The sequence below is a fragment of the Fundulus heteroclitus genome, unplaced genomic scaffold (genome assembly GCF_011125445.2).
Source record: "Fundulus heteroclitus isolate FHET01 unplaced genomic scaffold, MU-UCD_Fhet_4.1 scaffold_531, whole genome shotgun sequence".
Classification (NCBI taxonomy): Eukaryota; Metazoa; Chordata; class Actinopteri; order Cyprinodontiformes; family Fundulidae; genus Fundulus; species Fundulus heteroclitus.
In genome coordinates, this window is record NW_023396958.1 from 15,561 (window position 1) to 33,762 (window position 18,202).

Here is an 18,202-nt window from a genome sequence, read left to right on the forward strand (position 1 = left end):
TTCTAGACCTCCCGCCCATCAAGCTGTATTAGATACAGTACATTCCATCAACAAGTCCCAGGGGATTAGTAATGATAATGGATGTTGGAACCTGGCACCTGCTACATAGCAGGCTGTTATATGACATGATTGAAAAAAAAAAAAAAAAACAGGAGTTATTATGGAAAAGACAACTAACAATGCACTAGCCTTTGTATCCTTTGAAAAACAACAGGATTGTGTAAATTGAACTCTCTAAACCTTAAATGCGCTGTTAAGCGACGTGAAACTTCATTTTTCGCCGCCTTGAAGAACATCCTTCCGTGGAAAAACAAAACAAAAAGCTCTAGTGAAGATATAAAATCTATTAATTATAGGTGGAGGCCATTTCATTCAAAAATGTATTTATTTCATCGACCAGGTCAAAGATCACTTTTTTTCAGACTTTACATTCAAACACCAAGGTGAGACCACATGCTGAGGATAAAGGGAGAAGGCAGGTTTGTGTGCATGGGTGCTCTCTCTCTCTTGCGCACATACAATCTTCTGTATGCAGGTTTGTTCCTTTCCGTACTGTCCTTTGGGCTCCCTCTCCCGTTCGTCTGTCAAGCCGTCCGCCCCTTCTCAGACGGTCTTCTGATCCGTTGGCTCTGGGGCTGTTGAGGCAGATGCAGATTCCTCCTGGGTCTTGTCCACTCCCTGGCTGAGGCCTTGATCGCTCGACTGGGCTCCCTCTCTCACCGTCACCGCAGCATTGGAGTTGGATGCGTCTATACTCTCGTAAGGCTCCGAGGTCCACTGAGGAAGCAAGGAAGACTTTAGGCTAACTACATTTTTAAGGTTATCAGTCAGATTCAGAGTAGCTGAAAGTTTGTAATGCAGTGGTGATTTTGTCTTCTCTTCAAGAGTGACTATGACATATTTGGCTACTGAAAGTGATCAAGGTGTTCTAAATATATAAATACTTCCCTTTGTAGTCCCACAGAGGAACTACAAATTCAAATTCCAAACCAGCAAACTTTGCAGCCTCTCCATGATGCAAACGCCCGGGCCCCATAACCACTAGGCCACCACATTCTGAGTGTCTTTGAGAAGTTTCTATACCTATTTGAAGCTTTTGTTGGGATTCACAGTAGGTCTGGACTTTGACTGGGCCCTTTCCAACACTATAGCTCTGGCTGGATGTTCAGCGCTATAACCCTATAACGTCGGAAGATCAATGTCAACCCAAGTCTAGAGTGTTTTTTTTCCGTCTCTAACTGGTCTTTTTCCACGTTCCCCTGTTTTCAGCGGCATCCTTTTCCCCTGAGCATCTTCCCTGTCTCTGCTAATGGAAAGCATCCCCACAGCGTGATGCTGCCACCACCTGGTTTCATCACAGGTCGGATCTATTGAGGGGATGTACATTGTTAGTGTTTTGCCTGTAGGCCACAAAGTTCATTTCTGATCACAATCTAACCAGATCATCTTCTTTCACCTCCTACATGGTTTGTGCTAAAGAACCGCTGACTCTGAGCTTTATTTATTTATTTAGGGGTATAAGAGTAAAAGAGAGTTGGACAAAGAGCATGGTACAATTTACAGATTTCTATTTGTAAAAAAAAAAAAAAAAAAAAAAAAAAATAGCCACATAACCTTTTCCTTCCACTTCCCAGTTACTTGCTACCCTGATGTGCTTCTTTATATAGGCCTATAATATACATGGCCGATTAATAAAGGTGTTAAAGGGTGAAAAAGTTAAAAGCGTACGAAAACTTCGAGGCACTGATATCCTCGGACGTCTTCCCACCTGCGTGGCTCTGCTGCTGGACCTGTGCGAAGGCCCGACGGCGATGTTGACGCTAGACGAGGACTGCGTATCGGTGGTGTTGCCCCCCTCAGCAGCGGACAGCCCAGAGATAACCAGGCCGCTGGAGAAGCTGCGCTTGCCGAACAGAAGGCTGAGTGTAGACGAAGATGAGGAGACCTGCTGGGTCGTATAAAAAAAAAAAAAAAAAGATACAAACTGTAAAATGGTGGATTCATGTTTAGAGGGTGTGTGCATGAGAGGAAAAACAAAAGGTCCCACCTGACTGGAGCGCTGCTGATGCTGTGCTGCCTGAAGCTGCGAGCTGATCCCTCCTGCCCCTGACAGACGAGGGACCTGAGGACACACAAAGTTGCTCTTTATTCCCCTCGATGAGATGTGAAACGTGTAGGCTGCACGAGGAAATGTGTTTACCTGAGAGAATATAGAGGCTATGGAAGTGTTAAAGGACAGCTGACTGTTGGACAGACGCTGGACCAGCCCGTGGGCGGAGCCAGAGTCCAGGATGGGACCTGATTGGCTGCTTACAGGAGGACGTTGGCTCTGAGGCTGCACAGATCGACTGCGGTACTCTCTCCTTCCTGAGGAAACACAGAACCACTAAAAGATTTAAATCGAGTCTTTTAAAGGATGCTGACTAGTGTTTTTGTTTGTCATGTTGAACTGGGGTGACAACTGTAGTTTCATAAGAGAATCCACCGAAGCCGCTCGTCAGACAGAGATTTGAATTTCAACACCCAATACAGAGGTTCTATAGCCAGACAGAAAAATGGTTTAGTTTTAAAGGTTTGCACTGAAATAATGCAGAGTTTGACACCTAGAGAAATTTCTTAAATGTGACCGTGAAAGGGTTTGTTCAAAGGTGTGACTTGGAAAAAGGAAATTTAATCTTAAATTTAAATCTAATTTAAAATTGACAGATGACACATCATTTACTCAGAGATTTAAATGAATGGGACCTTTTCTTAGCCCTCAGGTTCTTTCTATTCAAGAAGAGCCTTTTCCTCAAGGTCAAAAATTCACATACACAAAACCTTACCCTGATCACCTGCAGTGAGCAGTTCTGTATTACAAATTAAATCTGAACAGAATTAAAAAAAAAGCATGATGTTAAACAGGAAAAAGGCAGACAGCTCATATGAAACTTGTCAGATTAAAATGCTTCAGGCTATCACTGAGCTGCAGATTTTAACAAAACGTCAAGAAAGGACCCCGGTTCTTATTAACTGTTGCGCGCTCTGATTCTGGATAGAGCAATGAATCTTTTCTAAATTGAGGCATTATGTTTACAAGCCACTGATTATTTGTGGGAGGAGAAGCAGTTGCATCTCAGCTCCTGGCCAGAATGCATATTTCTGAGACGGTCACATGGTTCCTGTAAATGAAACAAATGACTTCCATGTTTGTTCATGTTCTGATAACGGGCCTAAGGCTCAAGCTGTGGCTTTTTTTTTTTTTTTTTTTGTTAAGACCTAGAGCTGGATTGATGTTAAATTGGATTAACTCAGTGATTCCCAAAGTTTTCAGCTTCTGACCCACAAAATGAAAAAGTAAGAGACTTGTTACTCTGACTCTTAGCTGGGCATACAAGCCTTTGATCTATTTAAATTTACTAAATGTTTCATAATTTTATGAGCAATGTCTTTCAGTGATGTGCCAATTATTTGATTTTATTTATATTTAAGTCCTATTTTTATCTTTTACTATATTTCAAGAGTAGATATGGTTTTTTACTGTAATATTTGTTATTTATTGTTCTGTTATCTCCCAGACTTACGTACACAGGAATCCAAGTGGGATCCCGACCACAACTCTGGGAACCGCTGGATGAACCTGGTCCGAGTGGCTCATTAGTGCTGCCAAACCGGTTTGCAATAGACCTATTTAATCTATATTTGATAGTGCTGTGAAAAAGTATTTGCCCTCCTTAGAGATTTCTTGGTTTTGCTCTTTTGTCACCTTTTAATGTTTCATATCATCAAACAAATTTGAATGTTGGACAAAGATAACATGAGTATTTGGATTATGACCTCCCTATCTAATAGCTCCTGGATTGTTATGGCGGAGAGTGCTCAGAACTCTACCCTGCTCCCTCCTCCCCCGCTGACACCTGTGGATGCTTTCTGAACTGTTGGCCGGCTGATAACATCAAGGACAATGGCCCCTGAAGAGCGTTCATGGAAATAAAAACACTTTTCACCCAAACAGACACACATATGTGTCTCGTCTTATTTGCACTTTTTGTGCAAGAGGTTTTTGATATCTCAAACTGTATCCTGTTATAGGATAAAGTATGAGTTATGCTTTTTTCCCTCCCTCCTTCCTTTTTGTTTCCTCTATCTTTTTCACAGAGTAATGGCAGCGCCATGTGGGCACCGTGTAAGGCGGTTCCTTGGCAGCAAGGCCTCAGTAAATCGTCTCCCCCTTAAATGTTTGTGATGTTTGTTATGTTATGGCGATTGTACTGAAACAGTAATTTCCCTCTGGGATTAAAAAAGTTGTTCTGATTCTGATTCTGAGTAATTATAAAACAGTGTTCAGATTATGATTTCATTTAATCATTAATTGATTAAGTCTGTGCATGTGTGTCTGCTTATGTAGTGTGATTAGAACAGAATTTGTAGTGATGCTTTATTTTATTATTGTATTGTATATAACTTTTTTTGTAATCTGTTAAAGGACTGCTGATGCGAATTAGTTTATGCTATAATCTGGCGCAGCACATCAAATAGTGACACTTATGTTTGAGAGTATGTTACATTCAATACAGGGGGGGAAAAACACCCAATCCAACCTGGCTCGATGTGAAAAAGCAATCGCTCCCCTACACCTAATCACTGCCATCAAGTGTTTGTGATAACTAGCAGGGAGTCCTTTTACATCCCTGAGGAGGAACCTTGGCCCAATCCTCTCGGCAGAACCGCCTTACTTCAGCTGCACAGGGCTTTATGATCAAGAAAAACCCGTCTAAAGCCATGCCACGGCATTTCAATCTAATCTAAGTCTGGATTTTGACTGTCACACGAAACCCCTAATTTTGTTTGGTTTAAGTGAGGAACTGCTGTAAATCTCCTACAGGGTTTTCTTTCATCAATTACTGCAAGTCGTCCGTGTCCTGAGGCAGCCAGGTCTGAGGCAGGTTCTGAGATGGACCATTCTTTTGGTCAGCGGTGGTTTTAGTTTTAGACCTCACCGATAGAGGTCATTTCTGCCCAGTCTGATTGAATCCTGAACTCTGACCTCAACTAAGACACGTGATCCCTGCGGTGCTTTAGGGGTGTTTCTGGGTTCTGCTGTGACCCACTGGGTGAGTGATCAACAAGCTCTTGGAATAGTTTTGGTGGCCTCCCACTCCTGGGAAGGTTCTCCACCGTTCCACATGTCTCCATTTGTGAACAAGGGCTCTCGCTGCGCTCTGCTGGAGTCACAAAGCCTTAGAATGACTTTCTAAATGTTCTCTAGGTTTGGTTATTTGTCCTAGAATGTCCTTAGATGGGGGCAGGATGTGTTGCTTTTAGAGCCTTTTTCATGCTGTCAGACAGATTCTATTGATGACGTCTTGACTCTGCAGCTCTGCTGTAATCAGGCTTCAGTGTGGCTAAGAAACCTGAACCGAAACGTACTGATTTTATTTTATTTTATTAAAGAAAAAGAGGGTGGAGTTATATTTTCAGATACAGCCTGGTTTGTTTAAGCAGCTGTTGACTTATAAGAAATAAAAAACCCTCATTTGCAAGCAGCCTTATTGCATTTACTCTTGTTATCTTTGTCTGATTTGTAATTAATTTTACTTAATGATCTAAAACATTTAAGTGCTCCTTAAGCATAAAAACCATAATCAGAAACAATCGGTCAGAGGAGGGAGGACTTTTTCACATCTCTGTAAAAGCAAAAATGAAAAATATTCCCTGCTGCTGAATTTGGTTCTGAAACGAATCTTGTGATTTTTAAGTAGCCTTAGAAAAGGAACTCTCGTTTAAAGCTCCCACAAGGACTGCGGATAAGAAGGTACCCGTGTTGTGATGTCTGCGGCTGTGCGTCGTCCGGGCTCTGTGCTGGTAGAGGCTCAGGCTGTTGGACGTGACGGAGGACGGCCGGTTGTGACTCAGCGAGGACGAACCGCCGGCGCCGCAGTCCACATCCTCCATGTTCACCCCGCTGTTGCAGCTGGTCAGGTTGTCCTTACGCACTCTGCAGGATAAACACACGCGCACAGAGCTCAGACTCATTTATTCATGGCCCGCGCCACAGAAGCACGAGGGCGACGGGCCATCAAAGATTCAGCAAGCTTTGACTGTCCCAGGTGGCCAAGTGCACTCCCTCTGACTGAAAGGAGTGTTGCGTAACTGGGCTCACATATGTGAAAATGTTGGGTTTTTTTTTTTTTCAATCATGAGACAAAATCTGTTTTAATACTCGGTGACATTAAAGCAACACCTTGAAATGAAGTCTGATCTCAGAGGATTAACACTCCCATCCTTTCCAAAAAAAAGACATTAAGTTCCCAAGAAAGCTAAAAAATTAAATAAAATATGGACGGTGCAGCCGCGAAGATGCACATCTCTGAGATATCAGCAGAAAAGTGGAGGCTCGGCAATTTAATTAGGGCTAAGAAAAGAGAAGTAAAACGCAACACAGCTGCAACAGCAGAAAGTCCATTTGGCTCTCCATCTTCTCTGTAATCCAGCCATCTCTGTCTCCCAGACGTGCACCCCCCACTGTCCCTGCGTGTGCATTTAAAACTACATTAACTTGGCAGAGTCTCTCTCCCCGGCACTGTGAGTCAGTATCTGTAAATCCTCAGTGAAGCACTCACTCAGCCTGCAGGGAGCCAGAGCATTACAATTACAGCGCAGTCTCTACCAGGGAAATTCATCCTAAAACACAACCAGCTGAATGAGGGCTTTATGAGGTTAGCATAATGTGCGCTGTAGCTCGCCTCCCGTTTTAAAGAGCCAAGCCTTCGGAAATGGCTCAGAAATAAATAAATTATCCAGACTTCTGAAGATTTCCAGAGAAAAACCTCCTACCAATAGCAAGTTTGACAATTTTGTTTTTCTCAAAGCTTCGCTGAAGTGATGTGTTTAAAGCTTTATTTACTTCATCTGACAATTACTTAAATTAATTTAAGGTAGTGTTGCTGGCAAAAAAAAAAAAAAAAGGTTACTGCATCACATGAAGCATCAAAGGCCCATTCACGCCGGATTAGGATGACTCTGGGGTTTCTCAGCTCTCCGAGGCCCTCTGAACATTACAGAATCCACGCAAATTCAGAAAACAGCCTTTCTCTTCGTGCCCAGGACATTAGCTTGGCCTGCTGATGTCCCAGCATTCCCACCGGAACCGTAGACGGGCATCCCAGCTTCCTTCACCGAGATGTTTGGGAACAATCTACACGACTACCCTTCGAATGACAGGAGTTTCTGGCCCTTCACCACCAGTTTCCACCTTGCTGTGAAGGACACAAACACCGTCAGGATTTTCCTCAGTTTATCAGCGGCATGAAAGGTGAGTTGTGGGGAGGGTTTCTGTGTGAATCGCTGTGCATAATACACAAAGTCATAATACACAATGACATTAATCTTCTGCACCTCTAGGAGAGGATATTAGCAAGTCCGGCCAACATCTGTGGGTTTTTCACTGATCGCTATGAGCGCATCACACCGAGGATCTGAACTGGGCAGTCATACTGTATTATAAGCCCCATACGACCCGGCAAATACATATTTAATTTGAGCTGCCGCCAAAGGGACTCAAAACGTCCCTTGGTCTACCAGAGATCTATATGTGCAGTTTGGAGGTGTGGGCTTCTTCCCATCTGGAGGCCAGTTGACAGCCACAGAAACCAGTCTGAAGAGCAAGCAGCATTGATATATAGAGGGTCCCCCCCCCCCACACTTTCTTTCAACTCCGTGGTGATCCCTTTTGAAACAGCCAGAGCTAAAACCATTACAATAAATCAGGCAGCTTAGAGCGCGTTCAGTCAATGCTGCCATAAATTCACTGATTGCCACGCTACACAGGGGCACGTGTGCCACACGTCATGGAGATGCTGTCACCGCCTCTACCAGGCTTCTCTACAGGAACCCCAACAGCCCCTACCACATCACCTCAGAAGGAGCTCTCGCTCTCCATCCTACATAATGGAGAACACGTTTCCCTCTAGACACCACCCAGAAGATTTCTCAAGGACCCTCCAGACACACGATTAGGATTACAAAAATTATTTTTTCATTTGCTAAATGTGGGAGATGATTATATAATAATTTTTATTATTAGAACAAGTATTGGTAGAATGGCTTTTTAAACAATATGATTTGGGAGAAATATTTTGGGTGCCTTTCCTCAAGCTTCTCACAATAGTTGGTGGGGATTTTGGCCCATTCCTGCCCACTGAACTGGTCTAAATGGGTCATTATTGTGGTCTGTGTTGTTCACACACAGCTGCTCATCTTTGCCAAGAAATTTACAGTGAACTTGGGATCAAAGATTTGGCTTTCTATAACAATGGCTTTGTGGTGGTACGCCTAGGGTCATTTGGAAGACCTGTTTGTAACCAAGCTGGAAGTTATCAGCAGATGTCTTGAGATGCTGCTTCAGGTTTTTTTCTCCCACACAATATCCATTCGTCATAATGCCATCTATTTTGTGAAGTGCACCAGTCCCTCTGGCCACAAGCCACCCACAAAACATGACGTTGCCTCCCCTGTCCTTCACGGTTGGGATGTTGGGTGTTTTCAAGCTTCCAAGCATTTATCCAAATGTAACAATGATGGTTACGATCAAACTCTTCCATTCTAGTTACAGACCATTGGTCAGGTCTCTAGAAAGTAGCAAAGAAAATAAATGCAGGTCTTGTGGTAATAACGTCTTTCTCAATGAAAGGCCTTTTTCAGCTATATCGCCACAGGACTTGTCATAGTAACATTCTCTTTCCAGCTTCCCCCAGCACCTTCACAAGATCTTTTGCTATTATTCTTGGATTGATTTCTATATTTCCAAAGAAAACACGTTCTGGGGACACAGATCCTGCCTCCTTCCTGAATAATATGTGTTATGCCATCACGCCATGGCTAAATCCAAAGTTGAAATATGTGACATGGGGAAAAAATCAAAAAGGACCAAAAAGGTATTTCACATTCACAGCCACCAAGGATCCGCCTTCAAGGCAGGGTGCCTGCTGTGAACCCAAACCACTCCCCACTGGCAAAAGGTCAGAGCACTCCTGGCCAGACCTCAGTCTGCCGATATGATTCGAGTGTCTTTTTATGGTTATAACAAACGTTATCTCCACAGGGGTTCCATACACTGATGGTAAATTAATGTTTATGTTAACCGGCTCACTCATTATGACTAAAAATAAAGCTGAAGTCTTTAAAGTTAGTGCCGAAAGTCCGCTAGCTAAAATACTATTCGCTTTGGTAACTTCTGGTTCTGGACATTAAAAAAGGGTTTGTTTTAAAGCATAAGGCTTGTTCATTTCACTCCGCCATCGTTTGATGGTGCTATGAGCCTTATTACCGCATTAATATGGAATATTAATGTCGATTTAAAGACGTTTTGTTTAACTTTAGGATTAGCCGATTCTAGCGACCGGTTGAAACAGCGACCCCTAGCTCCCGGAGGTATAATCGCATTGATCAAATTGGGCGTCCTTAAAGTAATGATCTTACTGAGCAAATCAAATAATGTTTTGTGTAACTCGGGATTTGCATTGTGAATGGGTTGAAAACACATACCAAATGTTGTTCTGAATTAGCTCATTCCATGTTCTTTAAGGTGAACTTTGGTTCTTTAACTCAAACAAAATGTTATTTCATCAAATAAGGTTTTGTTTACTCAGGATTCACATTGTGAATGGATTGAAACACATGCCAAATGTTCGAAATTAGTTAAGCTAATTTAACTCCATTCCATGTTGTGTAAATCAGATCGGCAGTGAACAGAATTCACCGAATTATTTTGATTATGATCAACCACCTTTTGTTTTGTCCTTTGTTTTATTTTGCATGTGTACAGTTCCTTAGCTTAGCTTCTTTTTATCTTCATTTTGCTTAGTAGTTTAGTTAAGTTTCACTTGTCTAGTAGAGAGGATTTGTTAATTGAAATATAGTGTTAATTCAGATAAACAGCATTATATAGTGATGTTCTTTGGATGTTCATTTTATTTCTGTTATTAAATTTATTCTGTGTGTGTGCAAAGTTTGCTGTTAAAAGATCGCTAGTGCTCGTATCATCCCTTTCAACTATTGTCCCGATTTCAGCTTTAGAGCCAATATCCTCCAGACAATACTTAACAGAGAGTTATTTATTAAACATTAAATAACTTTAAACAGTGTATAATTGCACAACATATGATAGCTGGAAATTCCCTTAGTGTTTATACGTGCATATGATGGAAGCAGCACCTTCGGGCATCTGGAAATCGTATCGAAGGATAAAACCAGACTTGCGGATGTGCGTTATTCTCTTACTAATTTCATGACTTGCTTTAAATTTTTTACAAGTTGTCACACAAGGAAGCAGTGTGCAGGACGAGTTACCTTAAGAAATTTTCAATGGTCTATGTTCAGACACTTAAAAAGCCATGTCATCATCATCATCATCACCTGGGTGTTCCCGATTAGTTTAAAGGAACATTCATTTTGCTGTGTAAACTTCTCATTTTAAATAAAGTTGCCAAAAATCATTTTAAAAATAATGTCTATCTTGCAGTGGCGTCATTATTTAAACAAATGTTGGTGGACCGGTCCCAATATCAAGGCGCCTCAAGAAGATTTCGCCTACTGAGCTTGTCAGTATTCTGGCAGACTTGGATATATGGCTACAAATGTTTACAACAGAATTTTATTGGTAAGGGAATCTGTCTTATTTATAATATTACTCTTTAATGAAAGATTCTGTCCCACTGATTGTTATGAACATAGAGCTCCACAGTGACATCTGGTGGGGCCTGGCCCCACTGGCCCCACTGGCCCCAAATGCAGAGAAGCCACAGCTGTCTTGTTATCCTGGCATTTGGCAAATAGAAATCATTTTTGTAAACCTAACTGACCTGAAACAGGATTTATTGTCGGAAAGTCGGAAAAAGGTTGCGTGCTTTGTTTTTACAGATTTAGATGACCTTGTTTGCACATGTTCCAGCTGTTGCCAAGCTGGCTCCCATCGGCTCCGACGTTTCTCAGGAACAGAGAAGTATTTTCCCAGTTTGTTGCATCAATCAAGAAAGAATATGTCAGCAGCTGCTGTGTTTGGAGAACGCAACAACACACACAAGAAACTGCATCTAAGTGCTGAACATACAGCAAAAATACAAACAGCAATCACTCATTCCGCTGAGCAACACTTTCTTGTATTATCTGTAATGGTTTGTTAGCTTTACGCTGCAGATAACACTGTCTGTAGCTGGATGTGCCATAGTTTTATGGAGCATTCTCAAAACTGAGACTTTGTCCATGAAATAATCATTGAGCTGAATTCCTCTCCACGTGGCAGTCATGTGGTCTCTGGAGGGTCTTTGAACGCCTTCATGTGCACAGGCCAAAATAAATTCAAGCAAGCCTTTTATGCACATCGTCTCACTCAGGGATCCTCAGAAACTGAACTCGTGACCAAACTAAATAAAGTCTGACCTGTTTATTTTAAGCGCACAAAGAATGCTAACTGTGGAGCACAGGCACTGGGCGATTTTAAGGGAAGATTGAGGAACAGGGTCAGGCTTTTAGCTGGCCCGGCGGGGAGGACCGGAAACTAACCGTAGCCATTTAGAGCAGAGCCAGGAACGAATGGCATCCAAGCTCAACGCCCCTCCTCCGATGCTGCGGAGTGTACGATGAGTTCCTGCGAACGACGTCGTTAGTGGCGACACATACCTGAAAAATAAAGATGCAAATGACTTCTGGGTGAAAATAAAACAGAGTTTACGACAGGTTTAAGCTGTGGATCACACCTACATGGGGTACCCGAGTGGCTGGTCACAGGATGAGTTGACCATGTTCCTCAACGCCTGTTTTGAGTTCTGGATGCTGCCCCGCTCCGGGTTGCGGTTCCGTAGAAAGACCAGCTCCTGCTGCTGGCCTGCCCACAGACCTCGCACGCACTCCTTATTGATCTGCAGAGAGCAGAAGGAAACCGTACAGGAGGCCTGAATAGCAAAGCTCTGGGCCTGTACCAGAAGGGTGTGTAAAATGTAACATCAACAGTGTTGTGGCCTGACAGTAGAGCAGCATTTACCCTCAGATTTATAAGGTTCTGTCACTCAGATTAATTATTATTTTAAACTGAAGGAAGACTCTTGTGTCATTTAATACTGCCAGTACTGAGTTACTAAATTAAAAAATCGTTCAAGTTTGTGAATACATAACCTTACAAATAGATATGGCTTTTTTTCCACACTTTGTTCGGTTAGAGCTACACACTTTTTGAGATCGATGAACACAGGTAACAAAATCAGTGAGAAGGTGGAGGTAAAACATTTCAATTTCACTTTGGCATGCATCTTTTTTTAGCTACAATCACAGATGCACGTCTAATGGAGTTTTTCGGCAGCCACCTGGCACATCCAGACACTAAAATGTAGCATTCCCAGCCACTTATTTTTACAACACTTTCAAGAAACTGCAAAGGTGCAGGGCACAGACGGAAATGCAGGCAGCCAAACATTCAGAATAAAATAAAAAAGATAGTCTAAAATAACTAAACTACATAATTCTTAAGCTGTGTCACAAACCAAGGAGTAAAGGTCACCTCTATTTTTTGTGTTTTATAGGAACAGAAATGAAACATTTTCAGCAGACCCTGGTGCTCTGGAAGGTAAAACTCTAACAAGTCTAATATGGAGTAAGCTCCGTAGTCTAAGAGTTACTACAGTGTCAACCTGTTTTAGGACTTTAAAAGGTCAAACTTTCAATTTACTTTTAAAATAAACAGAAAACCAGTGGAAAGAGGCTAAAATAGGCATGATATGATCACGTGTGTGACGATAGACTGGCGACCATTGACAGCTGGAGATAGGCACCAGCACCCCGTGTGACCCCGCCAGCAGGGATAAGAATGTCAGAAAATGGATGGATGGATGGATGGATGATCACGTTTGAATACTCTGGCTAAAAGCCATGCAACTGCGTTTTGGACAAGCTGTAAACGCATCAGAGACGTAAGGCTAACACTAGCAAACAGCACATTTAACAAAGTTTGGTCAATTTGTGGTCAGTTTGAATCACAGACTTTGCATTAGAAAAATATCAAATTTGGTCAATTGTTGCTTAAATGCATAGCTGATAAAAACTGGGCTTTCTCTGTTTATCAAGTTTGAAATCTACTTTAAAAGACACCTCCCTTCATAAGGACTTTTTCTCCGGTAGACGGAGGCGTAGGGCAAACCAAAGAGGGCTAAGACATAAGGCCTTGGGAACGCCACAACACAGTAAATGAAGAAACATCCCCCAAGTCGGACAGAAAATCACCTCCCAGACAGATGAGGTTTGAGCTACCGAAAGGGCAGACCCTCTGACACCTAGCCTGGACTATACATGAAATGTGCATCAGCTGTCAAAAGCAGCAGTGAGGTTTCACTGCTGGCTAAACCATTAGCATCAGTAGTCAATAAAAGGTGATTGAAGTGTTTAAAAACTGGACTGAAAGTTAAGCGATAGCATTTTACTTAATTTTGATAAAAGTCATTAATGAGGCAGGTATACAGAGTGAGCCAGAAGAGCAGAACATTTGATGCGGGGTGATGGTGGAAAAATAAAATAAAAGAGAAGATTTTCACAGACCAGTGCATTGGGATCAATAGTTGAAAAAGCCCTTTAAGTTTATTAAAAGATATTATCTGAGTCTTTTTTTTTTCTACTTTAATCATTATTCATCATTTTTACCCACATTTCAGGACCTAATAAGAAATTGCCAGCTTATGACAGCAGCGTTTTGCTAAATAGGTTAGGCAGACTGGATGGAGAGGCTCTTTGAACATCAATGTTCAAGTCTTTCAACACACTCTCAGTGGTTTATTTATTTAGGTCTGAACTTTGACTAGGCCATTCTATCGTAGGCTGAATGTTTACGGTTGCTGGATGTGTTAACATGGATTGTGGCAAACTACTACACTACACACCTGTTCATGCAGAGGCCATCCTATTTTGATCTTTTCTGTCCCATGATGGTGAGAATTGCTGTCATGCCATGTTCACAACACAAAGCTGGGGAAACAAATCTCACAGACTCTCACTAGTGCCAGCTCTGGCCGGCACTAGTGAGAGTCTGTGAGATTTGCCGGCCCAAGGCAAAAATGAACCAAGACGCTGCTTAGGGACTCCATGCCAGTAGGGGCCTCCCGTAAATTATTGGATTTAAGCACTTACCCTAGATCTAAAATGTCTATATTTATTTTATTGGGAATGAGAATACTATTAAACTTGAGGTGATGGTTTCAGCAGAGATAAATTAAAAGATTGTTTAAAATTTGAAGGAATTGGCAAGTTTACTTTGCAAGCGTAGATCCCATCTTGTGCGACATGTTTAAGCTTTCCTTTGTGACACAGCTTGGTTTGTTCACAGATAAATCACCGCAAATATTAACTAATTATCCACGATCGCTTCTAAGCTCAGCCAATTAAACGGGGGGCCTCCTTCGCCTGGATTTCACTAAAATCTATGTTTAAAAAAAAAAAAAGCTGTTTGAGTGGCCCCAAGTTAAATTCTGCTTAAGGCCCCAGACTACCTTGTCTGGAGAGTGTCGCACGTCTCACCATCACCTGCTGGGCAGCATCCACACATGCTGTGACCGGACCAGCGCTGAGAGCGGCAGCCTGCAAGCCCATTGCTCGTCTCTGTTACCTTTATGACTTTGAAGCTGAGGTGGCGTTTGTACAGCATGATGATCTTGTACTCGTCCGTGCCGTCGTCAATCATGTGCCTGAGGGTGAGCAGCGTGTCGCGGCTGGACAGGACCGCCTTACGCCAGGCGGGATCGCTCTCGTGGCAGATCACCAGGCTGCTGCGGTAGTTTGTGATGGCTTCGTACAGGATGGAGGCCTCCTCTGTCTCCTCTAGGCACGTGAAGTGGTCCTACGGGACAGGAAAGTCACAGCGAGACGTCAGAGACTTGCGGGAAACCACATCCCTGAGGATCACCCATGAATAACTATGTCTTACAGACATTTTACACATATTTATAGGGGGAAAAAGAAGAATCTAAAGCAAAAAGAAACACAGCCAGAGCAACATCTTCTTTAAATGCGGTCATCTTTACCTGATGCAACTTGAGGCTCATTCTGACTGCAGGAGCCACCACCTTCTGAAGCAGGTCCAGGTCAGTGAAAACCCACTCGTCTTTGGTGGCAATGCGGAAGTCGCCCTTGAACAAGGTGTTGAAACCATACAGAAAGGACTCCAGGCTTCATGAAAGAATAAAAAAGTTGTTTTTGTCCCGAAGTAAAGGTAAAAAACAATAGAGCAAACAAAAATTAGATGGGGAGTTTAATAATATGAGGGTCAGCTTTTGATGATAAACTGCATGAAAAATAACATCTGTTTAAAGTGGGTATTGTTTTTAAGGATTTGGGTTCTGGCGCCCTCTTCTGGTCTTTCTTTGCAGCTGCAGGTAAGGACAGCCGCTCATAAATCATCTTATCAAAACAAAAACTCAAATTTCTAAACCTTTCCTTCAGTTTTTGAGAGATTGCGGAGAATTAAGTGTTTTATCTTAGAATCTGTTTTAAAATCTATGAAACTGAAAACAGCTGACCCTACATTAATTACAACTTGAAACTTTGTATACTTTTACCATCCATCCATCCATCCATCCATCCATCCATCCATCCATCCATCCATCCATAGTGTAAATATAAATCAAAATAATACTAGCTTTATTTATTTATTTTATTCTAATTATTAAATTTCTTCTTAACAGACGTAGTGGTAAAATCTGGAAAATGTCTCCTTCCGTACCTAACCAGACCTGGAAAATTATAACAGAATATTTCTGACTTTTCCACAGTTTTCAAGACTACCCAGGCGTTTTTACTCATTTATTTGTATTGTAACTATTTGCGAGTAGTTTTTTTTATTGAACATTTATAACTTAAATATACTTTCACTTTTCAGTTTGAGGTGGGGCGTATTCATGACTCCCCCAGGGATAGCAACCTAACTTTGGGAACCACTGAACTGAAATCTGAACTCTGTGACGGGTGTTGCTTCAGATCAGTCCAGTTTCTTTATTAATTCACAGCAAAGGTCGTTTCTGTCCAATCCACTTTCTCTTCAGAGGCTGAGTTTTGCAAACCCTTTTATATTTAACCAGAAAACTCTGACGTTTAACTGACCTTATTGTAAAACCTTTAGGTTTTACAATATTTTGTTGTAAAACGTTAAATAATTTGTTTTCAGTAGATGAGTGGATAAAGATGCACAGTATGGAGAACAAAGTCTCAAAACAAAGGACTGACTGTTTTAGCAACAATCTTGCTGTATTTTGCAGCCACCTCCCTTTTTTTTCTACCGATTCACCCAGTAAGCAGTGATTTTGGCCAAACACACAATGAAGCGGGTAACTTTTCCCACGTAGTCGTGTTTCTCCGTTTTACCTGTTGGACATGTTGTGGGACGCGGTGCCGAGGGATCTCCTCCCCAGGACAGACAGGGCGTAAGACAGGGTCACCAGAGGGGAGTCTTCGTCGCTGTCCACAGGCTGGACATGGGACGCAGACAGAAGCACAACGATCGGCCATTTCACACGGGCCAAATCAGCACAACGCAAGGTGAAATTATATGCACTTAGCAGGTTAACAGGATATGCTTCTACGCGTATAAAGCATGGGATGCCAAATGTAAAAACATTTTTCACATTTCTGTTATTTAATGCACTTTCTTCATATTAGTGGGGAATGGTAAATATAATTGTTAAATCCATAAATCTAAATGCAATATCTATATCTATATGTTAAACCCATTTTTACATCCTATAACTATATCTAAATGTTATATTTATATCTAAACCTTAAATCTAAATATATTTAACCACACCTCATTCACATTGCTACACAGTGAGGGCGTAGCCACGAGTTGAAGGGGCGCGGTCAATTAGCATATTTTCTAAAGATTTAAGTCTATCTCAAGATATAAGATATATAGATTTAAAATTCTGATATAAATATAACATTCATATATACATATAGGGTGTTGAAATAGATCCTACATTTATATTCAGCATTTCCCAATGTGAGAAAAACGCACTAAATGTGAAGAAAATGTGCTAAATAACAGAAAGGTGACAGTGATTTTTATTTTTATCTTATTTTTTTATTTTTTACCATCCATCCATCCATAGTGTAAATATAAATCAAAATAATATTAGCTTTATTTATTTATTTTATTCTAATTATTACATTTCTCCTTAACAGACGTTAAGAAGAAATGTATTTTTTTTTACATCCGACACCCCGTAATAAAGCCGTCGGTACCGTCTCCATCTTCCCGGCACAGTGCTGGATCCACTCCAGGTAGACGTTGCAGAAGCTGGCGCGCGTCACCCCCTGCAGGCAGTGCACGTAGTCCTCGTCGATCTTCACGCTGAAGACCTGCGGGTCCCGCTCGATGTGGTGCCACTTGGTGTAGGACTGCAGCGCCTCCTGGATGCTGGCGTCTTTGAGCCAGGCGCACAGCTTGGGCGAGTGGACCAGGTAGTAGATGATGCTCTGTGAGCGGGGAGGGAGGCAGAGAGGTAAAAGCCGCGTGTTTTTCTGCCTACGCGCGTACACGCCTAACGCGCTCCACGTGTGGGGCCTTCGCACCGCAGAGCACACGTACTTTCAGGTAGTAGGTGATGAGCAGCTTTCGGAGGTCGTACACTTGCAGCATGGTGGCGGCGTTGTTCTCGCTGATGCTGTAGCCCTCCAGCAGGTACTTGGTGGCCGTCACCTCCCAGGCCAGCCAGCGGAGATTGAAGGCGGCGTTGCACGACAGCATGTGAGGCAGGTGGCCCGGCTCGCAGCAGCAGCAGCCGTCGTCCTCCTCCACGCCTTCTGTGATGGCCTCCACCTCCCTCTGCTGACAGTAGGTACCTGAGACGACCACACAGAGGTCATCGGCGGGAAGCAGACGTTGGCAGCGTGTGTGCTAGTCTGTCTCTGCCTCCCTCTGGTAGGCGCTGAGTACTGGGCTCGGCCAATTAGGGAACACCCACTCTGATCGGACTTGGACAAATTAGAATTTCTTCAACTCTTAGCATGTGGTAGACCTTTTTGCTACAAGCTGTTTTGGCGTAAATCTTTACTAGTGTTGTACAGCTGGAGACCACATTTTTTTGCTTGTTTCATTGCAAAACAGCTCAAGCTCAGTCAGGCTGGACGGAGAGTGCCTCTGAACATTTATTTGGGGCTGATTGGCTGTTTTCCCCCACTCCACATTATCCGC

At 42.4% G+C, this 18,202-nt stretch overlaps 1 protein-coding gene across 1 annotated transcript in view; it reads right to left on the minus strand.

Moving 5' to 3' along the window:
• Positions 1–366: 366 nt before the first annotated feature.
• LOC105927973 (pecanex 2) overlaps positions 367–18,202 on the minus strand; it is a 55,404-nt gene continuing 37,568 nt past the window's right edge. The window contains exons 29-40 of the mRNA XM_012865009.3: positions 17,597–17,850; positions 17,251–17,484; positions 16,375–16,478; positions 15,039–15,183; positions 14,624–14,854; positions 11,740–11,897; positions 11,542–11,658; positions 5,799–5,977; positions 2,201–2,367; positions 2,048–2,122; positions 1,769–1,945; positions 367–777 (exon numbers count right to left, since the gene is read on the minus strand). Of these exons, the coding sequence (XP_012720463.2) occupies positions 604–777; positions 1,769–1,945; positions 2,048–2,122; positions 2,201–2,367; positions 5,799–5,977; positions 11,542–11,658; positions 11,740–11,897; positions 14,624–14,854; positions 15,039–15,183; positions 16,375–16,478; positions 17,251–17,484; positions 17,597–17,850 (2,015 nt within the window). The 3' untranslated portion in view covers positions 367–603. The remainder of the gene's footprint in view (positions 778–1,768; positions 1,946–2,047; positions 2,123–2,200; positions 2,368–5,798; positions 5,978–11,541; positions 11,659–11,739; positions 11,898–14,623; positions 14,855–15,038; positions 15,184–16,374; positions 16,479–17,250; positions 17,485–17,596; positions 17,851–18,202) is intronic.